The following is a 27,662-nucleotide window of genomic DNA, read 5'->3' as shown; positions in this document are numbered from 1 at the left end:
TTAAACACGATCGAGCACCTGTTCATAACGCACAGCCTGTAATGGACTGGCCTGCACTGATTCCTGACCTGAATCCTATAGAACACCTCTGGGATGTTTTGGAACGCCGACTTCGTGCCAGACCTCACCGACCGACATCGATACCACTCCTCAGTGCAGCACTCCGTGAAGAATGGGCTGCCATTTCCCAAGAAACGTTCCAGCACCTGATTCAACGTATGCCTGCGAGAGTGGAAGCTGTCATCGAGGCTAAGCGTGGGCCAACATCATATTGAATTCCGGCATTACCGATGGAGGGCGCCACGAACTTGTAAGTCATTTTCAGCCAGGTGTCCGGATACTTTTGTTCACGCAGTGTTCGATTCGTGTTGTTAAAATCAGATATCAATTCGGATGCGTACAGAGGGAATAAAAGCGTATCTCGAAACACAGGTGTCGAGAACTTGTTATGGAGGAACACATAATTTTCTAGTGTGTAGTACGATTTTGAAAACGCGGAATGTAATTCTGTATCGAGAATGAGATTTTCACTCTGCAGCGGAGTGTGCGCTGATAGTATCCTTCGGAAAAAGTAAACATGACACGGTTGACAAAGAGAGGTATATTTCGATGGTGTCACCATCACGGTGCAGTTCGGTTGAGCGCCATAATCTACGAAAGCCCCGTCGTACCGCGTCACGTATTACGATCAAAATACCTGTCAGTAGGTGAAGAAAAAAATGCTGCACTCGGAGGTCGGCATGCGATTGCTCATCCAGATTCGCGATAAAAATTTGTGTAGCAAAACCTAGTCCCGCCCGCAGGTTTAACAGAAGTACCCCCTTACTGCGTGCAGCGTGGCCGGAGCGCCCTCCCCCCCCCCCCCCCCCAGCTCACTGGGGAGTCCTGTGCTGCGCGCCTAGCGAGCGGCTCGTCCTTCCTTCCCGCCGTGTCTGTCGACCTTCGGCCGTGTGTGCGCGCTCAGTCGTCTGCGTGTGTCGGCCGGTGTCGCATTGTCCTCGCCTAGCAGAGTTTGCTGTCGGTTTGTTCTCTGACCGCGCTGCGCTGTCTGTCGAGTATGCCGAGAATATTCTTCGTCGGGGTACGGTTCGTTTCAGTTTTGACAAGGGTGAGCGTCATGTGCAACTGAATTCACGATTCGCGTTACACTTGACCAACTAGATACTGTTGATTCTGATTTTACTTTTGTATGCTTTTTTGGTCAAGTTTCAAGATCTCTTGCAAGTAGACCGGCTTCTTTATCGGGTTTGTTCTGTAGTGATGTTTCCGCACTGCGACGGTTCCGTTAATCCAGTCATTGGAAATGCGTAGCTCGAGTACATTCCGGTTATAGTTTACAGTCTCCCACCTGAAGTGGACGATTCATTTCTTAAGGCGGCGTTGCTCCCTTCTGGAGTCGTTCGACATATTCGGCGGTAACGCTGGTCTGCTTACATCGCATGCAGTGATACAGTGGTATCCGAACCGTAGAAATGTGTGTTCAAACAAATATTCCTTCACACCTGAATGTCCGTGGTTGCCGGATTCGTGCTACGTGTGGAGGGCAAGAAGGAACCTGCTTCCTTTGTAATGAAGGTGGCCATCTCAGATCCCGTTACCGGTGTCGTGTTACGATTTTAAAGCCGTCGCCCGTTGACATTAGCTGAATTAATGTCTTCGCAGTTGTGCTGTCAGTACCCCTCCCAGTTTAGAGGATGTTGGGAAATCCCCACTCCGCACGATTTTCCGCCGTTACCGGCACGTTCAGAAAATAGCTCAAATGACTATGAGCAGTATGGGACTTAACATCTGAGGTCATCGGTCCCCTATAACTTAGAACTACTTAAACCTAACTAACCTGAGGACATCACACACATCCATGCCCGAGGCAGGATTCGAACCTGCGACCGTAGCTGTCGCGCGGCTCCGGACGGAAGCGCCTAGAACCGCTTTTTTTTAAATCTCATTTTGTTCGTTTTTGTTCGTTGTATCTGCTCGGGGCGGACGTCGAAAGACACCCACTTCAGTTCGTTGTTGATGCATTAACTGAGTTTTTTTTATTACAGAGGGCGGCTAGCCCTCTGAGCTAGAGTGCCGGCTGCTCTGCCACCGGCGCGTCCAGATGCGGCCCCTGCTGCGGTTAAGGCGCCGTCAGAGTTAGCACAACCGACTCAGGATTGTGGAGAGTCTGAAGTCACCCCTTCCCAGCTAGCTTCTTTGAAAGGTGATGGTGGAGGGTACTTCTTTGAATATCGACGTTAGCTGCCGTTCTTGTTTCAATAGGCTTGACGCGGCCCTTTCTGCTGATGTTGAAATGAATGTTCCATCCGCATCCTCTTGTCCACGTCTGTTCCAGTGGATTCCGTTATTTAACAGACACATAGTCTGCTATTCTGCCCTTACTGTGGTCTAGTGCGGCCGGCCGCTCTGGCCGAGCGGTTCTAAGCGCTTCAGTCTGCAACCGCGCGACTCCTACGGTCGCAGCTTCGAATCCTGCCTCGGGCATGTCCTTACGTTAGTTAGGTTTAAGTTCTAGGGGACTGATGGCCTCAGATGTTAAGTCCTCAGAGCCATTTGAGTGTTCTAGTGCAGTACCACCTCTTCATCATTCTGATACAGTGGAGCAACACGTTACTACGGATTCTCTCCTGGGTAGTCAGATGATGCAGACAATTCCAAACGCTACACCACCTACACCAGCCGGCGAAGTACGCAACCAATACTCTGTAACTGTGTTTTAAATGTAGACCTGTAAATAATGATTTTTTTGTATTAATCTCTATATATTGTTAGTAGATCTTACTTTTAAAAATATTATGGACCTTTGTAATTAAAGCTGTAACGAGTCACGGCTTTACAGTTCTGTCTATCTAAAGGGACAATGCCGCGGATAGGTAAGGAGGCTGGAGAAATGTTCCGACAAAAATTTGCAGAACAGTCTTCTTTGTGAGTCGGAAAGGTTGTGAAGTAGTGTGCAGTGGTGATTAAAAGGAGCACAATCATTGTTAAACGGCCTCGGATGGACGGGAAATTATAGCTATTCATAATATAGCCAACCAAGCAGAAGTGGCAATATTTTTATGAGTGCCAGTGGGAAGTCTTTGTTTGTTGTGAAGGATGCGCGCATTGTGTTGTAGCATTACCCACTGTACTGGCCAAATATTACGATGGGAATTACGACTTGGAATCCGCTGCTAAACCATCTATTAGTAGCAAAATCTCGTCAGAGGGTGCAATACGTTGCTCAACACCACGAAAGGAAATGGTTCAAATGGCTCTAAGCACTATGGGACTTAACATCTGAGGTCATCACTCCCCTAGACTTAGAACAACTTAAACTTAACTAACCTAAGGACATCACACACATCCATGCACGAGGCAGGATTCGAACCTGCGACCGTAGCAGCAGCGCAGTTCCGGACTGAAGCGCGTAGAACCGCTCGGTCACAGAGGCCGACCCACGAAAGGACTAAAGTATTTATATCTGTGGTGAAGTTTAGTATATTCTATTTTTCATAGTGACGGACATTCTGAAAGTCATGATTTGTCTCCCTCTTGTACAATTTGATACAAGATAAGTGTTTAAAAACAACAGAATTTATCACAGTCTTATTATTTCAATAAATGTTTAGTGTGTCCTTTTCACATACTGTGATATTTAATCAGCAACGTTTACAGATCGTAAGCTGCTTGTACATAGGCTAAGTTCTTAAAATTGTTATTGCTACATTAAGCAAAGCATCAGATTGTGTACAAGTGCCAGCTATTTTATTACATTGACAAACACAATAAAAAAAGCAGTTGCGGAATATGACAACAAAAGGTATTGTGCACATTTTTATTACTGTTAAAAAGATTATTGCTGTAGTGTTCAGAATATACGATTTTAGTGATCCATGGCGTGTGACAAACTAAATTTATGTTTCAAAAAAGTGCAGGAAAGTGTCTTTGCTACGTTGCATCGAAGCACTATCAGTTAAAAAATTATTCACACTGAAAATTATCAGGCAATACCGGTGTAAAAATTCATTTTCAGTCAGTGGTCAATTCTTTGTAAAGATAATGTTAAAGAAAGATGTTTATTAGTTACAATAATTACAAATAACACCACCTCAGTAGCTGTGCATCTTCAATGCTTTGCAGGATCTTTTCACTCATCACTTCAGTGTTATTTTACATAAAAGTGTCTGAAATTTAAAATAGATTTATTCTGTACTGATAAAAGTGTCTTTTGCTGCGATAACGAAAGAAATACATGTGTGGGATCCATATTGTCCATATGCACTGTATGTCGCGATTTCAAAGTGGCTGTGACATACGGTGTGCTCTCCTATCCCTTGTTTGCTTGTCAAGTTACTGTTTCGGTTCCAATCATTCAAAATTTTAAAAAAAAAATCGCTCTGACCACTATGCGACTTAACTTCTGAGGTTATCAGTCGCCTAGAACTTAGAACTAATTAAACCTAACTAACCTAAGGACATCACACACATCCATGCCCGAGGCAGGATTCGAACCTGCGACCGTAGCGGTCGCTCGGTTCCAGACTGGAGCGCCTAGAACCGCACGGCCACTCCGGCCGGCTTCAAAATTAAAGATTGTGTGGCAAGAGCTTAGTTCTGCAGTGCTTAGAGCGGTTAGTGAAATCAGAACTGAGGTCTTACTGCACGCAAGTGTCTGCCCATTATAGTTACGAGCCCGATCGACAACCACGGTCATTTATAGGTAAAAATTGATCCATATGTGGTGTCGACAAGTACAAACGACATATTTCCGCCATCGCAAGTTCTTTGACTCAGAACCGAACGGCCCACTCCATCTTGCTTGTTTAGTTCAGTTCGCTGCATGACTTGTAATGTGGAGGTCTGTTTTAAATATACAACCCAACTAGAATCCCACAATGGTGACCCCGAGTACGAATTCGCGCGCCATTTCCTCGTAGTACAAGTATTTTGTTTACACCTTCGTTCGTTCCACTTGACCATGTATCTTGCCGCACAGCACGTGGATATCGAAGCTCCTGCACCTGCTATGGGACATTTCGTCACTTCACCACCACCTGGATTCTACAGCACGCTTCCCGCGGTTACGTCGGCTCAACACTTTCGTCACTCGACAGTGCAACGTGTGACTGCAGACTCGGGCTTTGCCTCTCCAGCGAGTGTGCATCGACATGTGCATTTCGAATACGATAACGAGGAGGGCAAAGTTCCTGCATGTCATCATGCTGTCATGGATTCTGCATTTCGTGCACAAACTATGTATCAGACGCCGGCCGGCCGGGCGACCGTTACAACAGTGCCGTGTGCAACCTCACCTTTGTTAGGACAGACCACGGGTACCGATCGTGCTCCTGCGATGCCCGAGTGCTTTACCGTTTCATCGGTTTACAAAGTGGACAACGGCGAGTGTATATCACGAACACTTGCAGGCCATTTCCCGCCCGCAGTGTCCGTTTGGCCCCTCAGTGCGCTGATGTTGAACAATGTGCCGCGTAGTGATACTACGGTTTCCGCCCCAGCGAACATGCCCCGGCTCGTCATGTGGACTGCCCGGTCCGCTATTCCAGCCCCCGCCCCCGCAAGTAATCTTGCAGGAGGTTTCAGCTGCAGCCGTTCACCCCCTTGCTTTTCACATGGCGCCGGCCATACCTTCCGCGTCGGACTTCCGCACCACGAACGTTGCATCGTTTCCTTGTGCTTCGGTGCCAGTCTTATCCGCTCCGACAGACTGCTTGCTCGCAACCTATGCAGTGCCGTCTGCGTCGACCGCACTGGTCCGGCGTGCACATCGTACGAGCAATACGAGGAACTCGTGTACGGAACTAGCTGCGCCTTTGTCGCCACCACCAGGCCACCTACCAGTGCTGCCCCCACTATCTGAGGCGGCCGAAGTGGCCGTGCGGTTAAAGGCGCTGCAGTCTGGAACCGCAAGACCGCTACGGTCGCAGGTTCGAATCCTGCCTCGGGCATGGATGTTTGTGATGTCCTTAGGTTAGTTAGGTTTAACTAGTTCTAAGTTCTAGGGGACTGATGACCTCAGCAGTTGAGCCCCATAGTGCTCAGAGCCATTTGAACCATTTTTGAACCCACTATCTTAGGACAACACAGCAATGTGGTTTGCACTGGTGGAGAACTTGTTCGAACTGTACCGCATTCCTGGCGACAATTCAAAATTCCTGTGCCTCGTGACTCAACTGCACAGGCACACAGACCTGATCTGCGATCTAATTCTGATGCCACCACTAACTTCGAAGTACGATTTCGCAAAACAGACTGTCATTGGGCACCTCTCGCATTCCCACAAGAGGTTTATTTGCGAATGCTGTAAGCGAAACATCTCGGTGACTGCACCCCGTCCCAGTTTTGGCGCTGGCTATACCTCCTGGTCAGCTAGCATACGATGACGAACGAAACCTTGTGGTTGGTGTGTTTATCAAAACTACCTATGGATCTCCAGGTTCATCTCCTCACCCACACCCTGGAATCCATCGCTTCGTGTCTGCTCACACACCAGAGCCACCAGCAAGAGCTCACGAAGCAGGCTGGCCGTAGGCGGGGTAGGTGGCGTCCGGCCCCCCTAGACCGCTGCACCACCTGGCACCCAGCACACACGCTGTCTGCCCACCGAGCCGCTGCATATCGCGTCTGCGCCGACCACCCTGGTGCACCAACCCGAACACATAAAGGACGATCAGCCGCCACCTCTCACAATATGCCCTCGCTGTTGTTACTACAAAAAAGTGCCGCCCCCGTGCAACTATCCGAAAAGCCAGTTTTCCAATAAGTACATTTGGTCCACGCCTCTGTCCCGTCAAACAGCCGCCTTTACGTCAAAGACAATTCTTCGAGTCGCAACTTCCTAGTGGACACTGCTGCTGATGTCTCAGTCGCATCTAAATCGATGGCCACATGCACATGCTCTCTCCTGCGAGCCACGAACTCGTCTGCACTCCAGACTTGCGGCTCTGTCGAGCTTCAACTCCAGCCTCTCTAACAGCCTCTTCCTCTCCCGGGTCCCCCACATGGCGGACATCGCAGAACTGATCCTGGGAATTGACTTCTTATCATACCACCACCTGTCTCCAAACGTCGTTCGAGGTTCTCCGTTTCACCACGCCTCTAACATCCCGTGTGACCGTGCTCCGCCACCTGCTCCAACTCCATTAACTGTGACTTTTTCACTGCCTTTCCCCTCTCAAGCAGACAACTACGCTGTTTGCAAGCCATGCACCCCTAATAAATCAACCGACACCACGCCCCGCCTGCGAGGAGTCATCGAATATTGTTTCCACTCTCGCGAAACGAGCTGTTCATCGCATCATCACGTCCGAGAGACCACCAATTCGCCACAAAGCTCGCTGCCTTAACCTATTCGAGTTACTCTTTGCTCGTCTGCAAATACAGGAACTTCTTGAGGTGGGAATTTTACAGCCCTCTGATGGTAACTCGTCATCACCCATAAAACTCAACCCTAAACAGGACGGCTCCTTTCATATGTGTGGCGATTACAAACGCTTGAACACTAGAACTGTGATGGACAGTTGTCCCATACCGAACATTTCCAATTTCACTCACCTTCTCGTAGGTGCTACAATTTTCAGCGTACTGGATTGCAAACATGCTTCTCACTAAATCCCACTCTCACACAATGATATTACGAAAACGCCGATTATCACCCTCATCAGGTTGTACGAGTACCATTTCATGCCATTTGGGTTAAAAAGCACCACCCAGACGTGTCAACGCTTTGACTCTCTCGTGCTCCATGTCGACTTTTGTTTCATATTTCTCGACTGTATCCTGATATTCAGCAAATCCGCGCAAGATCATAAACACCACATCGCGATAGTAAAGGACGCTCTCCCATCAAATGGAGTCGAGATCAACACTGACAAACTGCGATTGTGCCAACTATCTGTCCAATTCTTGGGGTAAACAGTCTCAGCCGCTGGTATACACCCCCTAAATTGAAGGTTCAGTCAGTCTTATCCATGCCACTCCCTACCACGTACAAAGAGCTCCGTCAGTTCCTGGGAATGATAAACTACTACCGTCGTCATTTTCTTGCAGCAGCCGACACCCAGGCCACCCTCACACTAACTCCTCACCAGCTAGCAAACTTCAGGGATGTGCCCTGTTCCGTGGACGGAACCAATGCACGCAGCCTTACAGGCCCTGAAAGACTCTCTCATACAAGCCATCATCCTTGCTCATCCAAAGTCGGATGCTGAACTCTTCATCGCCCTGGATTCCAGTGACACCGCGGTTGGCGTGGTCCTACAATAACACCATAACGATGTGGTCACGCCACTTCAGTTCTTTTCGAAGAAAGTTTCACGCACCTGACAAATATACTCAGCCTTCGACCGCGAACTCCTAGCAGTTTATGAGACGGTGGAACACTTCTGCCGCAACGTCGAGGGCTGACCTTTCCACATCCTGACCAACCGTAAACTAGTAGCACATGCCATATGCAACCCACCTCTCGTCCCCCGCCCCCCCCCCCCTCCCGTCACTTTCGGCATTTCGATTTCATCTCTCAGATCTCTACTGACGTCCGCTATATCAGAAGCACCGACAACATTGTTCCCGATTTCCCTTCCCGCATTAGTACCATCTCAATGGTCGTCCACCTTTCCGACCTAGCATCCCTACAGAACCAGGACGAGGACACACAGCAACATCTCAACAACACCTCCACTTTGCTGTCTTTCACCAAAGCGAAATTCATTGGCGTCCGAGTGGAAGTCTGGTGCGACTCCTCCACTGGTACCCCCTGACCCCTCAGCCCCACCTCCCTCCGCCATTCAGTGTCTGACACATTACATTCTCTAGCCCAGCCCGGAAATAAGTCATCGACACGCCTCATGTCGAAGCACGATTCTCAGACCTGGGCCCGGAACTGCACCACCTGCCGTCGCAACAAAGTCGCCAGGCACACTGTTCCGCCTCTCCGCAAATTCGACATTCCATGTGGCTTCTTCCGCCAGATAGAGGCCGTACCTCTCACCTACATAACCGCCAAAACCGTGGCTAAGGCTTTCGTTTCTTCTTGGATTTCCCACTTCGGTTGTCCCTGCTACTGTAACCACCAACCAGGGCCGGCAGTTTGAATCAGCACTCTTTGCCCAACTCTGCCAGTTGTGTGGTATCAATAAATGATGCAGGAGTGCCTAAAACTCCAAGCAAACGGACTAGCAGAACAGTGGCGTCGCACTGGTGGTGTCACGACAGTCTTTTGACCGAGGCCCACACGTGAGTACTTCTCGGCCTACGGTCATCGTGCAAACAGATGTCGAGGGCACCGTGAGTGAGTTCATCTGTAATGAAAACCCTGTCCTCCCTGGGGAGCTGTTATAACCTACCTCCCCCGACAATCCCACCCCCCTTCCCGACTTCATAAGCTAGAGCTGAACGCATTTTTCAAACATTTTCCTGACCCCCCATCCAGCCATACTCCCTCCGGTCCTATGTACCCTCTGATCTCCTTCTGTGCGAGTTAGTTTTTCTCCACGACGACACTGTCTGGGCCCCACTCGCCACACCATATTCTGCTCTGTACGAGGTCATAAACTGCACTGCTAACACGATGGACATGCAGTTAAAGATTCGCCACTCACTGTTTCTCTCCACTGCATGAAGCTGACACACCTCAACCCAGCGTCTTCGAAGCCCGAGGACATCGTGCAGCCTCCTAGCACCGGGGAGTCGCGTTCCAGCTGTGACCCCTCAGAGCTGCCGCCGCAGCCCTCTCCCGAACGTGTGTCTGTGTTACCATCGATGCTCTTCCTCAGGTTCTCGCCCTCTCTATCTACCTCCTCTCCCCTACCCCCTCTAGTGGTTCTGCAAACCGACGTCCCACCCGAACATGTGGAGGACATTAGCATCTTCATCGACGACAACCACATGTTCATCTTGCTGGGAGACAACTTGCCCTACCCAACCGGGGATCCGGTTCGTCATTCGATCGCCAGGTCCCGCCTGCTCCCACACGGGGTCGACCACATACTCTTCCGAGCTACAGTAACCCCTCTGTGGAGCGTTACAGTCCCGATGTTGCCATGTTGCCAGTCGATCACGTGGGAGACACAGCCCCCCCTCCCCCCCCCCCCCTTACACCGCTCCATTCTCACGCCTAGGCCGACGCATCTTTCGCCGACACCATCTACAGGAGTTCGACATCGACTTCGGAGCGTGGCTCCTGCCGCAACAGACGGAGACAAACATGCACGTCACATCACTGCCGCCTCCCTCACCAACTTCACCGCCGGACAAGCCCCCCTTCCACTGCACTCGCTCAAACCGTGCGCCACACTTTGTGTGTGTGTGTGCGTGTGTGTGTGTGTGTGTGTGTGTGTGGAGAGGGATAGGGAGCTGTGTGGCGTCGACAAGTACTAAGGCATATCTTCGCCATCTTAAGTTCTTTGACTCTAGACCAAACGTCCCATTCCATCTTCTTGTTCAGTTGAGTTCGCTGTATGATTTGTTGTAATTTGGACGTTTGTATTAAATATAAAATATATCGAGTCTTACAGAAATGAGTGTGTTTCCTTGGGCTAAAACCCAACCGAAATCCCACACATATAGGGACAGAACTGGGTGGGGCATCGCATGTCAAGTGTGGTTTATGTATTTTACAGTTACTTCTAGTAGTCGACAGGACCGTTATTCTTATTTGCCTGCGTCCCTATGCAGCTTTGACCACTGTGGTATTTCAATGACTCATCCCGCAGCTGATACATCTTTCTCGCCCTGTTTGGAAGCTAATTATTTTACGTCTGACGGATCCCTCTTTGCACAATATTATCGCTACCGTGCGGGGGCGGGCAAGATGTTCCCAAGTGCGTTATGTCTCACTTATCTAATAGTGGGTTGCCATTGCCAGACCTCGGCTTTGCATTGCGCTCGTGTACTTTAGCGCTGGCAAATCGGCTGGAATGAGAAGACCTCGGGAATTTTATTACGCTCTCCTTCACGATCTTTATGCTAGTGCTAGAGAGTTATGCGTGTTCATCACGTGAAGGCGAAATAACTGTAACTCAACAGAAGGGACCTTTACTTTTTATCGATTTCAATCACGTGTTTGACCAAATTAGTCATGATTTTCTGTTGCGATTGTTGACGACTGTTGTTTTTAATGATAAAATGTTCAAATGTGAATTCCTAAGGGACCGAACTGATGAGGTCATCGGCCCCTAGACTTACACAGTACTTAAACTAAGTTGTGCTAAGAACAACACACAGACCTATGCCCGAGGGACGACTCGAACCTTCGGCGGGAGGGGCCGCACAGTCCGTGACGTGGCGCCCTCAAGCCAGCCGCGCGGCCACTCCGCACGGCGCTTTAATGAAACCACACACGACAAATGTTCACCTAACTTGTTCTTCTCTCGCTGCTCTACAACCTATGATGAGTCTTGGCGTCTTCAACTACCCCCTTTCATTTACCCCAGTCCCTTGCTAGCATTTTGCAGTTCCTGTAGCGCTTCTTCCGAAGATCTTTTATGACTCAGTCCCCCCATCTAGTTTTCGATCTACCACGTTCTCTCTGACCTTGTAAAATCTTTTTTGGTATTTGTGTACATTCATCCACGCCACGTGTCCAGCTCACCTCAGCCTAGATGCCTTTGCAGTTCTTCTAACAGACCGGTGTTTGTAGATTCCGTACAACATGGTTGTATCTCCTGCTCCATCTTTCCCTTTCACAAACTGGACCGACGATGCTCCTGAGTAGCCTCCTCTCGAACGCATCCAGCGACTCGGCATCCTTTGCTCTCAGAGCCCAGGCTTCAGACGCGTATCTAAGCAAGCACTGGCCTGGCCAGTGCTTTGTGAATGCTTAGTTTTGTGGTCCTAGTCAGGAGCCTTCAACATAGAACCTTTGTTAAGGTGAAATCAGCTTCATTGGCTGCAATTTCTCTCTGCTTTATTTTTTATGAGGTATCATTTAGGCTGGTTACAATCAAACCCAGGTCTTGAAATGATCGACTGTTTCTCGGTATAACTATCTATCGTTATTTAGTCTGACATGTTCCCACTGTGCACATCCCCAGCGTGCACATTCCCAGCAGGTAGGTATTTTGTTTTCTGCTCACTGATATTTAGTCATATATTTCTGCTGGTCTGTTCAAATGCAGTGAATGTCTCTTCCATTGCCGTCAGAGTTCTTGCTACTATGTCGATGGTGTCCGCATAGGCCAGTATCTGCACGGATTTATGAAAAATCGTTTCCTATTCGGCGGCATTGAATAGGAGGTATACCAGTGCACCACCTTGCCATACTCCATTTTTAATTTACAAAGTATTGGACAACATTCCTTCAATTTTAAGTAACCTTGCGTTTCTCTCATTATGATTCTTACTACCGTTATCAGCTTTTTGGAATACCCAATTCACCTAGAGCTTAATGTAGTTGCTCCCGATCTATACCCCGTACGCTGGTTTGAAATCAGTAAAAAGATTCCGACCCCATACTCCTTTGCCTCTTCCAGAATTTGTCTCAGGATTGTGCAAAAGGACAATTAAGTCTATCTAGATGTGATGTAAACAAAAACATTGCGCAGGTGAAACGATATGAGAAGTGTATTCAAGATGAAAACAATCATCTCAAACGACCATATGGACGTGAAACGCATGGTAATAGAAATCAATTAACGCAAAATATTGTGGGGAATAAAACAAGAGATGTTGTCTTATATTCAGATAGTAATGGAAGAGGGTTAGCAGAAAAAATACGATATCAGAATGGACTCAGAGCTACAGGTTTCATCAAACCAGGTGCCTGTATGAAAGAAATTTTAAAAGACTGTAATTATAGCAATCACACATGACAAAATCAGTGCATAGTAATATTCGGTTATGCAAATGATATCTATAAAAACGAGCTAAGAGAAGCTACTCGAACATTAAAGACAGTCCTAAGCAGAATAAATAATCAAAATGTTATTGTTATAGGGTTAACTCACAGGCATGATCTACCAGAATGGTTCTGTGTAAATAAAGAGATTCAGAAAGCCAACAGGATCAACCAAAAAATCTGCAGATCCATGGACAATGTTTTCACTCTTCGTACAGCTGATTTGGAAAGAATGTGCTTCACCAAACATGGAATGCACTTAAACAAGAAAGGCAAGTCCTATTTATGTAAAAAGCTTGGGGAGTTAATGAAAACTGTTTCCACAAACAGTGAAATACATGACCTAATTCCACTGGAGGCAACAGAACATCCAGGCCAAAGACATCCCTCTCAAACATTCAAACAGCAACTGTCCATTGAAGATATTGAGGATTTAGATGCCACAGAAGAAACAGTTGCAAATGGAGCAGCTTTGATAACATTGGCAGCAGAGGAATCAGTGTCAGCATCAACAGCTACTACAACAGCAGTAACAACAAGGAATGCAAAACCAGTAGTAACAGAAGATCCAGGATGCAGTGAAGTGAATACAAGAACAACAGTGGTGATGGGAGCAATGTCATTACCACAAACAGGTCAGCAAGGAACAGCTACAGCAGTGGCAACACTAGAAGTCTATCATGTAGCAGTGTGAACAAAAGAAGATCTGCGCTTCCTTCCCATCTAAAGGGTTTTTTTAATAGAAGGAAGGAAGAAGAAGCGCCCAAGATAAGTAACTATAATTATTTAACAATATTTCACCAGAATGTTCAGTCAATAAGGAACAAAGTGCAAGATTTAGAAATTGAAGAAGAAGCCATAGATAGCTTGATAGTCTGCATTGCTGAACACTGGTGCAAAGAATCTGAAATTGAATACATAGTTTTACCTTCTTATGAATTAGCATGTTATTATAGCAGAACATTAAATAGGGGTTGGGGCTCATGTATGTATGTGAAAAAAGGACTACAGTTCATAGTTAGGAGTGATATGATTTCTTTGAGTGAAGAAAAACATTTTGAGTTTGAAGTAGTAGAGTTAAAAGAACAAAATACCCTTAAAAATTGTATATACTGTGCTTATATAGGTCTCCTAATGGTGATGTCGAAACCTTTTTCACGAAATTAATTCAAGTGTTGGACAAAATATGTAATCCTAAGGTACATATTATTATTTGTGGAGATTTAAATATCAATATGCTGGAAATGGGTGAAGTCAGCACCAGGTTCTTCAATATCTTGTACAGTTATGGTATCTCACAACAGGTAACAAATGCCACAAGTTATTGAAGATGAGTGTTTGGTTAAACACTCATCTTCAATAACTGACCATATTCTAACAGATATTAACCATAAATGCTGTGAAGTAACTGTTAAAAACCTTGGGAAATCAGACCACTTTGGTCAAAGTGCAAAATTTAAAATATCTACAAAGTTACAAGCAAAAGTGCTTAGCTACGGAACGTTTTTTTCTAAATCAAAAAGGTGTGAATTTACAACACAGATGACTGGCCAGACATGGTCAGAAGTATACTCAGGAACACATGTTGTTGTTGTGGTCTTCAGTCCTGAGACTGGTTTGATGCAGCTCTCCATGCTACTCTATCCTGTGCAAGCATCTTCATCTCCCAGTACCTACTGCAACCTACATCCTTCTGAATCTGCTTAGTGTATTCATCTCTTGGTCTCCCCCTACGATTTTTACCCTCCACGCTGCCCTCCAATACTAAATTGGTGATCCCTTGATGCCTCAGAACATGTCCTACCAACCGATCCCTTCTTCTGGTCAAGTTGTGCCACAAACTTCTCTTCTCCCCAATCCTATTCAATACTTCCTCATTAGTTATGTGATCTACCCATCTAATCTTCAGCATTCTTCTGTAGCACCACATTTCGAAAGCTTCTATTCTCTTCTTGTCCAAACTATTTACCGTCCATGTTTCACTTCCATACATAGCTACACTCCATACAAATACTTTCAGAAATGACTTCCTGACACTTAAATCTATACTCGATGTTAACAAATTTCTCTTCTTCAGAAACGCTTTCCTTCCCATTGCCAGTCTACATTTTATATCCTCTCTACTTCGACCATCATCAGTTATTTTACTCCCCAAATAGCAAAACTCCTTTACTACTTTAAGCGTCTCATTTCCTAATCTAACTCCCTCAGCATCACCCGACTTAATTTGACTACATTCCATTATCCTCGTTTTGCTTTTGTTGATGTTCATCTTATATCCTCCCTTCAAGACACCATCCATTCCGTTCAACTTCTCTTCCAAGTCCTTTGCTGTCTCTGACAGAATTACAATGTCGTCGGCGAACCTCAAAGTTTTTATTTCTTCTCCATGGATTTTAATACTTACTCCGAATTTTTCTTTTGTTTCCTTTACTGCTTGCTCAATATACAGATTGAATAACATCGGGGAGAGGCTACAACCCTGTCTTACTCCCTTCCCAACCACTGCTTCCCTTTCATGTCCCTCGACTCTTATAACTGCCATCTGGTTTCTGTACAAATTGTAAATAGCCTTTCGCTCCCTGTATTTTACCCCTGCCACCTTTAGAATTTGAAAGAGAGTATTCCAGTCAACATTGTCAAAAGCTTTCTCTAAGTCTACAAATGCTAGAAACGTAGGTTTGCCTTTCCTTAATCTTTCTTCTAAGATAAGTCGTAAGGTCAGTATCGCCTCACGTGTACCAGTATTTCTACGGAATCCAAACTGATCTTCCCCGAGGTCGGCCTCTACTAGTTTTTCCATTCGTCTGTAAAGAATTCGTGTTATTATTTTGCTGATGTGGCTTATTAAACTGATTGTTCGGTAATTTTCACATCTGTCAACACCTGCTTTCTTTGCGATGGGAACTATTATATTCTTCTTGAAGTCTGAGGGTATTTCGTCTGTTTCATTCATCTTGCTCACCGGATGGTAGAGGTCTGTCAGTACTGGCTCTCCCAAGGCCGTCAGTAGTTCCAATGGAATGTTGTCTACTCCGGGAACACATGTAAATGAAAAATTCAACAAATTCATGAATATATTCACGTTAAAATTTGAGGAAACATTTCCTAAAGTAGTACATTCTGTTGGGGGACTTAGTAGGAAGACTTGGGTAACAAAAGGTATCAGAAAATCCTCTGAAACACTCAAATATCTGAGATCTATCAAAAATCGTGAGTGACCCAGCCTTCCTACAGTTTTTTCTCTGGTACAAGAGGGCATACAGAAAACTATTGCGGGAAGCAAAGAGAATCCAAAATGAAAAGACCATACAGAACTCAAATAATAAAAGCAGAGCCATTTGGAATATAGTAAAACAAGAAACTGGTAACTCAAAATCAAAGCAGATGAACATAAGAATTAGAAATACAGGTAGTTTAATAGAGAATCCTAAGGGCCTGCAAACTTTATAAACAACTACTTTAGTAATATAACAACAAACCTGTAAGAAAAGCATCCTAAAACACAACACACAATGGCAAATAACTATGTATCTCACACAATGCTACTGCTACCCACCAATAGAGAGAAAATCAGTAGCATTGTACATAAATTCAAGATTAAATCATCCACAGGTTTACATGAAGTTCCAATGTGTATACTAAAAGACTGCATTAGCAGCATAAAAGAACCCTTAGCAGACATTATAAATGAGTCGTTCTCATCAGGTTGCTTGCCTAATTATCTAAAACGCGCAAAAATTCTTCCCGAACACAAAAAAAGGTGATACAGAAAATATATAGAATAACAGACCATTGTTGTCTTCTTTTTCAAAAATAATGGAAACTATTATGAAAAGGAGACTTGTTGACTACTTAAATAAATACCAACTCCCATGCAAAGAATAGTTTGGTTTCAGGACTGGAAAGGGAACAGAAGCAGCTATAGAAAAATTTACAAGAGTAGTTCTAGAAGCCCTAGATAAAGGAGAACAAGTAACAGGCGTTTTCCTAGATCTCAGTAAAGCATTTGATACAGTTGACCATGAAATACTACTAGGTAAACTTGAAGCACTAGGAATCAGGGGGGTTGTAAATAAATGGTTTAGATCTTACCTTACAGACAGAGTGCAGAGAGTGGAGATATCTCAAATTTCAAGTAGCTCAAATTGTTTAGTGAAACATCTTTTAGATGAAGAATATTTGAACATTTGAGTACCTCAAGGGACTGTGTTAGGCCCAGTACTATTTCTTATTTATATTAATTACTTCCCACAGTGGGTAACGCAAGGTGAAACAGTGTTATTTGCTTATGACAGCAATATAATAATTACAGATAGGACACCAGAAATGTTAAATGTAAAATGTAAATAATATAAACTTCTATATAAAGAAAAAACCGAATATGACAAAACTTGAAGTTCAAAATGAAACCAGAGTGTGTAGCCAGCACAAAATTTTTGGGTGTGTATGTTGATCAACAATTAAAATGGGATGAACATGTTAGGATGCTTGGGAAAAAAATTAGCACAGCATGCTATGCCTTACGAATATTACGCACTGTGTGCAATAGTTCATGCCAGAGGATGACATACTTTGCACACATACATTCTATAATAAGTTACAGCATAACATTCTGGGGTGCAAATGCCCAAAATGTGTTCAGATAGCAAACACGGGCTATCAGAATAATGAGCAAGAGTCACAAAAGAGCACACTGCAGTGAGCTATTTAAAAAATGGGCTATTCTGACAATCCCAAGTGAATATATCTTGCAGACTACAGTTTTTATTCATAAAAATATTGAGCAATATTTAGCAAACAGCTGCATACATGATCACCAAACCAGAAACAGTAATTGCTTGTACCTAGACAGAATGAATAAAACTAAAACCCAATCCACTATGTTTTACCAAGGTGTCAAGATATACAATAAATTGCCAAAAGGAATCAAAAACATAAATGAATTCTGTAAATTTAAAGCATTCCTTAAAGAATATTTATTAAAAAATAGTTTTTACTGGATTAGAGAATTCATGCAGCATATAATTGGCATAAATAAATAATCAGGTTAACCAATTATAAAGTGGACATTCTAGATTGTTATGTACCCATACAAGTATTAGAGGAGTCTTGTGACCTATTTCTTTTGATTGAAGCAGGTTCTTCTGCATTATGTAATTCAATGATAAATTGTGTATATATATTTTATTATATATAACTTGTATTTCATTATCTCATGTGACAAAATAATGTACATATGTATTTATAGTGACGACATCCATACAAAGAAATTTGTTTACGGATGAATAAATAAATAGATAAATAAAAACAAAAAACTTCTCTCCTAACATCGTCCAGTGACACGACAAAGTAAGGGCTCCAGACAAAACAGGACAACCAGTGGCACGGAGAGGAGCACGGTGATGTCGGGGGGGGGGGGGGGTGAGGGACGGGGCTGGGTGGGTGGACCGGCCGTTCTCTGCCACGGGCGCTCGGATGCCACTAAAAAGAAATGAGTAACACTCGACGAGAGCTTCCAGTACCTGCAACGAGAAACTCCGACTTACTCGATCAAACACGGCCTGAGGCCCCAGGAACAGACGTTAACGGCAGACAGTGACACAGCGTTCTGTCATTCTGCGACAGGGGTCACGGTGGTGCTACCAGGAACACAACTTCGGTGAACTGCAAGGATTTTCGCAAACGAGTCTGACAGGTGGCTATTTATTGCTCTCGCAGTAGTTTTGTAATCAGAAGTAAGGAGCGTTATCGGGCGGAATTTGTCAATGTCTGAACGTTCACATGTTTTCGTTGTGCGACGGTGAATGGACAATAAAATCGTAAATGTCATCTCGGTGAAAGGCATCTAAAAATTCATCATTTAGTGCAAGAGTGACTACATAATCCCGAGAAGAGAGAGAACCATCGGGCAACACAGTGTCCGAAGTAGGCGCTGCATTCAGATCGGAAAAGTATCGGTGTATCGTACACGATATGTCTAGCTGTGACATCATCTCGTGCTCATCTTTGTTTGCAATAGTCGTGATACACACATGTTTATAGTGCACTCGAAACCGAATTATAAGGGCTGTACGTCCATCTTTTTTAGGGTTGCGGGAGTCGGCTCTTCAGTACAGGATGTCAAATGAAACACCTTTCCGCCGTCTAACTTCCAAACTATTGTTTTATTTGGCTCCCTTTCATCAGGATAGAATCCTGATGAAAGCTAACTCACGTATGCTAGTAACAATGAGCCTACAGTAAATTCTCCAAGAATATCAAATACTCTTTTGCCAGTGGTGGGGCCTGAAGATAGCGGTAATGTGCCGCCGAAACTAGTTGTGTGATAGATAAAGACATTATCGAGATACAGCTGTGAGGGTACTTTTTCTCATACCTTCTCATATAATATGAAGCTGTTTCGAATCTTTACAGAGTCGGAGGTGAAGCATTACTGGTTTTGGAAGAAAATTTATTCGATTTCCACGATAACTAGACATAAATTTAGGCCTTCCAAAGAGCCCGAGGAAAGGCAACTAATATTCCCCGGAAACGGCGCCGGGTTTGTTGCAGTTCAAGACGCGCGAGGCGAACGGGCTGATCCTGTACAACGGCGGGCGCGGGCACGACTTCGTGGCGGTGGAGCTGGTGAGCGGCCACCTGCACTACGTGTTCAACCTGGGCGACGGGGCGGTGCGCGTGCGCGACAACGCGCGCGCCCCGCTCAACGACAACCAGTGGCACGCGGCCACCATCGGCAGGCCGAGCGCGCGCCAGCACACGCTCATGGTCGACGACAGCTTCGCCATCGTCACCAGCCTCGGCACCAACGAGAACCTCGACCTCGCCGGCATCCTCTACCTCGGTGAAAATCACTCTCTCGTATCTGCTCCGCTGCACAGCGAGATCGTTTACGAAACTCTGCGTTTGTGTGCAGTCAGTGTTACACTGGTAACGAACCCCGAGACTGCGGTAGCAGAAAACACAGAAGAAACAGAACCGTTCGACAGATAATTATGACCACCAAAGGAGAGTCATAAATAAGGGGTTACTTACCAAAAAGCTAAACATCTGTTTCAAAAAAATATGTGTTCTTTCTTTATTCGTGTCATATGTACACTAAAATGAACGCATATACAATACATACAAAGAAAACTATACAGTATTCACCCAGAATTGGGCAACCTCGATAGCATCGGGTGCTGCAGACGTCAAGTCCTTCGTGCTACAGCTGGTCGGGCATAAGTTACATTTGAAGAGATGCCGGGTCGTCTACAATTCGCCGCATTCGCACAGTGTCGTGTCGGCATTTGGCAGTCGGAAGTTCCATTTAGGGAGATCGTGCCTCGATCTCGCGACTTCGGTCCGTAGTCTTTTTGGGGACTTCCGGACGACCAACTTCTCCGTGTGTCGGGGTGGCAGGAATTCTTGTGGTGTCATCCGGTTTGACAGGTGTTGGCATCTTTCTTTCGACTCGGTGAGTCGGGTAGGCGCAGCTGATCCTTCTAGGGGCTGTGAAGTTGTTAGGAAACACTTCCTGGACTTCAGTCTCGGCTTGGCAGGTCGATGTTCAAAGAGTGGATGTGAGGTCACTGTATTCGATTTACGCCTCTCGATGTTAGTGGCGACCTCTCTTCTGATGTCACACGGAGCAATCCCGGCGAGGCATTGAACTTTGTCCGTGGGAGTTGGCCTCAGGCAGCCTGTAACAATCCTACAGCTGTCATTTAAGGCTACATCAAACTGCCTTGCATGTACTGAATTGTACCACACTGGGCTAGCATACTCTCCTGCAGAATAGCATAAGGCAAGAGGTGTTGTTCTTAATGTTTGTGGATGTGTGTATCCCAGTTCGATCCCGCCAGTTTCCGAAGAAGGCAGTTTCTCGAGGATACTTTCTGTTTCAGCTTCAGACAATGTTCCTTGTAGGTTACTGTAGGGTCGAGAGTGACACCCAAATACCCGGAGTGGGATCAATATTCTAGTTCAACTCCATTCCAGAATATTTCAAGTTTCCTGTCAGCTTGTTTATGTTCTACATTGAATGAACACACTTGCGTTTTCTAAGAATTGGGTGCGAGTTGATTCTTTTCGTAGTAAGTACCAAGTTGTTGCAGACCGTGTGTAAGCATTATCTCTACATCTTCAAACCGACTGCCCTGGGCAGCAAGAGCAAGATCATCAGCATATACGAAACTGTTGCATCCTCGAGGCTGTGGCTAATCGTTGGTGTACACATTAAATAGAATACGTGACACTACGCTTCCTTGAGGGACACCGTTCTTTTGAGTTCTTCATCGGCTGTGTTTTCCTTGGAAGTCCCCGAGAAAACGTCGATTCTGTAGGAGTGTTGCAATTATCCTTGTCAGCGCTTAGTCGTTAGTCAGGTTATAGATTTTGTGCACTAACACTCTCTGGTTTGCGGTGCCTAAGGCCGCCGAAAGGTCAACAAAAGCTACACCTGTTATCTTTCTCTGCTCAAAGCCATCTTCTATGAACTGAGAAAAATAAAGGATTTGTGAGGTGCAATTCTTGCCTGGTCTAAAGCCAGCTTACTTCGAGATAAGAAATGGTTCAACTACAGCAGTTAAGCAGTGAAGAATGATTCTCTCTAGATTCTTATAGGGATGGCAAAGGCGAGATATTGGCCTGTAGTTCTTCGGATCCGTTGGGTACTTTCCAGGTTTTAGTACCGCAATCACGCGTGCCTTGTGCCATAATTTCGGGAACTTGAAAAAAGCCAGACAGTATTCATACAGGTTTAAGAGCCAGTCTTTAGTTGCGGTGCCAAAATGTTTAATTTGCTCTACACAAATGTCGGCTAATCCTGCTGCCTAGCCATTTTTGCATTTTTGAGTGGCACCTTCTGATTCACTCAGGTTGAATGGTCTAGTCACGTTGTTATTCTGAGATTGTTCCCTAAATTCTAATTTCAAGTCCGATTTTTTGTTAGGAGGTCTTGGTTTAGCATTCTCAAGAATCTGTGTAGCAATTTAATTTGGAGTGATGTTAATATGATTGGCATGTTTGGTTGGATCGTTATTTAGTTTTCTCAGCACTTTCCAGACCTTCTGGCTACTAATTGAAAGATCTGTTTCCTCCATAAGTTTAATCCATGTTTCTCTGTTCTTTTCTGTTATGGAAGACATTACTTCTTGACCAGCCAAGATGGTTTGCTCATTGAATGGATCTTGTTCAAACAGCGACAGGTATTTATTCATTAGGGCTGCGGACTGGGTTGTTAATCCATAGAGGTGTTGTGTTCTACAGTCCAGTGGCATAGATGTCCATGATACCTTCTTCACTTCATCCACAAACTTATCATAGTTTTCTGGTGTTGCCTGGAGATCAGTTACAATTTTATCCATGTTGGTACTAAAAAGCTCCCAGTTGGCCTCACGGAAGTTGTATCTTCTGCGGAATGGAATGGTTCTCGGTTGGGATACTGCAGTAACTTGGCATATCACAGGGCAGTATTGAGAATTGGGTACAGGGTGGCAAACTGTCTTAACACACTGTTGTCCCACGTGCTCACTTGCGAATATTAGATCTGGATTATATACACATTTCCAATGTCCACTGTTGAAAGATGTGGGGAGTTTACCATCGTGGATGAGAGTTAGTTGGAATGTGTCAGATCAATTCAGCACTTCTTTCTCGTTATCATCATCTTGTGAGTAGCCTCAAAGTGTACTGTGGCTGTTGAAGTCTCCAGCTACAAACTTGGTTTGGTGTTTGTTGAAGTTCTCAGGGGTTACAAAAGAGAACTTCGTATTAGGTGGTTTGTAAATGGAAGATACAATGCAGTTATCAAGTTCTACTGCGAGTATTTCAATATTATAGTGTTCAGATATGAAGGTAGACATAATGTGGAGGTCGGGACATACAAATAAGGCACTTCCATATTGTTTATGAGGTCTTTCAGCAACAACTCTCATTCCAGGTATTTTGGGGCGACACATTTGATCATCTCTGTGGGTTTCTTGAACATCACAGCAGTTAGTTTGGCAGAGTCCACACAAAAGCTCTTGTTTGGGAGATGACAGTCCCTCTACATTAAATGTGAGTATAGTTAACTTTGGCCTTAAGAAAGGCCTATGTAACAACAGATGACATCATTTGCTTGTACCTCTGGAATGCTGATGCTCGGTTCAGTACTGGAAAATCTATTTCAAGTACTTATGCAGGGGCACCACGAATATGTTTTAATACATGCAGTACTGACACTCCTATTTCCCAAAACAGAAGTCAAGTCCTTCCGTCATTTATCATCAAAGTGCAAATGTCTGTTTTCAATAAAGTGATTGAAAAACGGAGGGATGGAACACTAAAAGTAAGAGGATAAGAGAGAGTTTTAACGTAGTTAAGTATAAGTCACTGCCGAAAAAAGACCATGTAAATGATCAGCATGGTGCCATATTTTTCACTGAGAAAGTGTACTCTGCATTGCAGTACTGGAAACTATGAAAAGCAACAGTGAACACATTATCTAGATCATTGCCATGAACTGCTTCGTTCCGCCACACTTCGATTAATTCATCAAAACTCCGTGTTTGCACTCAGATCGCGAATAAAGAAAGAACACGTGACGGCACGAGAAATTCTGTTTCAGGAAATACGACTCTGTAGGTACTGCACGTGTTGACATTGTTCATAGCGAAGGTTTAGCTTTTTATCAAATAAGTCCTCATTTATGTCTCACCGGAATCCAGTTAAAAAATGGTTCAAATGGCTCTGAGCACTATGGGACTTAACATCTGCGGTCATCAGTCCCCTAGAACTTAGAACTACTTAAACCTTACTAACCTAAGGATATCACACACATCCATGCCCGAGGCAGGATTCGAACCTGCGTCCGTAGCGGTCACACGGTTCCAGACTGAAGCGCCTAGAACCGCTCGACCACACCAGCCGGCGAAATCCGGTTATAATCGTCAGTTACACAGTACTGTTTCTTTGACAGCATCTGGTTCTGCAGTCTTTAGATTTGCTACCTTCTGACAGTGGTCGTACACGAATGCAGAATTTTACAGATAAGTGATTGTCTTTTGCCAATACCGACCTTGCTGACAGTTGTGGCTGTTAGTGAAACGGTGTTTATCGGTGACATTCGCAGGAGTGGAAAGTCCACCTGTAACTTCGATTTGCTTGACTGACAGTTACAGCATAACACGACAGTGGGACTAGCTGCACTTTTATGCAGAGGTACAGCAGTCACCTTGTAAATCGGTATCGATATTCGACAAAAGTTTTTCAGAGTCGTGACGTGCAAGGAAAAGACCAAAGTAAATATGACTCACTGATGATTGATGAAGATGAGTTATCACTGTAACTAGTTTGGAGGTATAAAAAAAGCATAGTGTTTACATGAAGACAGACCTACACCTCCCATATTGTCATTCTTTGGGTAAAAATCGATCAGGAGAAGAGCCTGAGGGTACAATGCTGTTTATGTTACTCCTGTCATTCTTTCAGTTCTCTAACTGTATCATCTCCTCACTCAGGCCCCCAGTGAAATATTTGTAAAAAAATGGCTCTGCGCACTATGGGACTTAACATCTGAGGTCATCAGTCCCCTAGAACTTAGAACTACTTAAATCTAACTAACCTAAGGACATCACACACATCCATGCCCGAGGCAGGATTCGAACCTGCGACCGTAGCGGGAAATATTTGTACTTCAGTCCTCCATACTTATGTCAGTGCTTTATATTACCAATAAAACACCTTCAGTCTACTTTGCTTCAGTGGCTAAGTGTCAGATTACAAATTCAAAGTCTCAGGTTTTTATTCTCAGTCAGACCTGAGATTGCTTCTTTCTGCTTGTGCAATGACTCACATTTGTGAAAACTGAAAATGGCTCTGAGCCTCAGTGTCCAATTAAATTGTCGATTTCCATGTCAGCTGGCGAAGTAGGTCAGTTCAAAGGCTGGAGGAAGGTAAGGGTATACACCTCCAACATAGCCATGCTGAATTTGCTGTTCAAACCGAACTTTAGGTCAAGGGCAACTTATCCTTAGGCTCGTACTCAAAATTTCACATCATTTCTACTCAATCTTTTAATGATTGTGTCATGCTAGGCATTATTTCTCTGCACATTTTATTGCATTTCTTTTGCAACACACAATAAGAAGCTCTTTTTTATTATTTTTTTAATTGAATGGTACGGTTTCCTCCAAAAGGCTTTAGACAGAAAATATAGATGACTCTGACAAAAATTTCTTCCATTATTATCAGTTAAAGATTGGATGCAATAACATATTATACAAGAATAGCTCAGCTGACTCTTTCTCCCAAGTTTTCAGAATGTCTAATGTACATCGCTATTGAAGGTGATAACTTAAGAATGTATTTATTTCCACATATGAAATATTACTTACACTCCATCTCCCCTACACTTCTGTGTTATAAATTCCCCAAACTTTTTCAATCACATGCACCATTATTTATAGAGCAAGACATTGAGAAACAGTACTTGAAGGCACACCAGGATAAAAAAATTACTAAAATTGCATTAGATAATAAATATAAATTATAATATGTAAGACTAAAATAAAATGTAATTAAGATCTAATCATTAACTATAGAAATACTTTACCAACAGCCTCCATATAGATTTTAAAAAAATCATAGTATGTTCTAGATTACATATTATAGAATAGAAACTTTTTCACAGGTGGTGTCAGAAAGGATATGTATGCGAGTCTTCCAAAGCAAGTAACATCAAAACAAGGCTTCCAAGGATGCCTGGCTAGTTTGGACCTAAATGGAGAGTCACCAAGTCTCCTGCTTGATGCTGTAGTGCCAAGTACTCAAGTTGCATTAGGCTGTGAAGGTAAGGAATGTATATATACAGAGCCTCAAAAAAAATTGCGCATCAAGAACTGAATGGATTTGTAAAACACAGAATTGAGGTAAAAAGATTGTTAAATAATAGCTTTGTGTCATGAGTTTAATGTCAAGATATATGCGTACATTGCAAAATTACATCTGCAAAAAAAGGAAATCGTAAAAAAATGTGGTCACAAACCCATTCTAAAAATTCCATTATCTCATTGAGGATAGGAAATGCTAGTATCTGCTGCAGTGTGCAACTTGGATCGTTCAATAAAACAAAATGCTTCTTGAATGAGATTTTCACTCTGCAGTGGAGTCTCGGTCGGGCACACAGTTTTAATCTGCCAGGAAGTTTCAAAATGCTTCTTGTTGTGTGTTAGAAATGTAAGCACTTCTGCGCAGACTGAAGAGATTTTGACATCACTGTACATGCTGCAGCAACATGAGGTTTTCAATTATCTTGGATCATTGGAATTTGCACACAGACTTCATAATTCCATGCATCTTCTGCAATACTGCTGATTAATCTGGTGGCAAAGTGACATCGATATGAATAGAAGCAAAAAATGCTAGTCTTATTTATTTTAATAGGCGCTCACAGTTTCGCTGGAACTAAAAGCTGCTCGAACACATCTTCATTTCAGTTATTGCAGACTCACTCCTTACCTTCTGTGGATTTCCAGTGCCTTCCCAATAACAATTTTTTGTACATTTGCTGAAATGTTATTCTTGTCAGACACTACCTGTTGAGATACCTTTGTGCAAACAACTGGCTGTTCTCTTCAAATTTCTTCTGTGTTCTCCGTAAGGAAGTAGAGTGTCTAGTTTCTCTTGGTTTGCAAAAGATATTTCATTTCTAAACTATCCAGCACTTGATACAAATGAATGATACAAATGAATGATAATTACATATCCTCTGCGCCACTTTTATAATGGCAGAAGAGAATTTGTTAACATTCAATAGGTATAAATTTAAGTAATAGATAGTCTTTTCGGAAGGTATTTGTCTGGAGTGTAGCCATGCAAGAAAGACAAACATGGACGAGAAACGGTTTACATAAAAAGAGAATGTTGTTGTTGTTGTGGTCTTCAGTCCTGAGACTGGTTTGATGCAGCTCTCCATGCTACTCTATCCTGTGCAAGCTTCTTCATCTCCCAGTACCTACTGCAACCTACATCCTTCTGAATCTGCTTAGTGTATTCATCTCTTGGTCTCGCTCTACGATTTTTACCGTCCACGCTGCCCTCCAATGCTAAATTTGTGATCCCTTGATGCCTCAAAACATGTCCTACCAACCGATCCCTTCTTCTAGTCAAGTTGTGCCACAAACTTCTCTTCTCCCCAATCCTATTCAATACCTCCTCATTAGTTACGTGATCTACCCACCTTATCTTCAGCATTCTTCTGTAGCACCACATATCGAAAGCTTCTATTCTCTTCTTGTCCAAACTGGTTATCGTCCATGTTTCACTTCCATACATGGCTACACTCCATACAAATACATTCAGAAACGACTTCCTGACACTTAAATCTATACTCGATGTTAACAAATTTCTCTTCTTCAGAAACGATTTCCTTGCCATTGCCAGTCTACATTTTATATCCTCTCTACTTCGACCATCATCAGTTATTTTACTCCCTAAATAGCAAAACTCCTTTACTACTTTAAGTGTCTCATTTCCTAATCTAATCCCCTCAGCTTCACCCGACTTAATTTGACTACATTCCATTATCCACGTTTTGCTTTTGTTGACGTTCATCTTATATCCTCCCTTCAAGACACTGTCCATTCCGTTCAACTTCTCTTCCAAGTCCTTTGCTGTCTCTGACAGAATTACAATGTCATCGGCGAACCTCAAAGTTTTTACTTCTTCTCCATGAATTTTAATACCTACTCCGAATTTTTCTTTTGTTTCCTTTACTGCTTGCTCAATATACAGATTGAATAACATCGGGGAGAGGCTACAACCCTGTCGCACTCCTTTCCCAAACACTGCATCCCTTTCA

The 27,662-nt window shown here is 44.0% G+C and overlaps 1 protein-coding gene across 5 annotated transcripts in view; it reads left to right on the top strand.

Moving 5' to 3' along the window:
* The window catches only part of LOC126260117 (neurexin-1a), a 2,420,624-nt gene that overhangs the window by 2,147,783 nt on the left and 245,179 nt on the right, over positions 1–27,662 (top strand). For all 5 annotated transcript variants that reach the window (XM_049957356.1, XM_049957358.1, XM_049957357.1 and 2 more), the window contains 2 exons: positions 19,391–19,682; positions 25,494–25,652. In XM_049957356.1, coding sequence (XP_049813313.1) covers positions 19,391–19,682; positions 25,494–25,652 — 451 coding nt within the window. The remainder of the gene's footprint in view (positions 1–19,390; positions 19,683–25,493; positions 25,653–27,662) is intronic.

Source organism: Schistocerca nitens, chromosome 5 (assembly GCF_023898315.1).
Source record: "Schistocerca nitens isolate TAMUIC-IGC-003100 chromosome 5, iqSchNite1.1, whole genome shotgun sequence".
Classification (NCBI taxonomy): domain Eukaryota; kingdom Metazoa; phylum Arthropoda; class Insecta; order Orthoptera; family Acrididae; genus Schistocerca; species Schistocerca nitens.
This window is presented reverse-complemented; position numbering and strand designations above follow the sequence as displayed.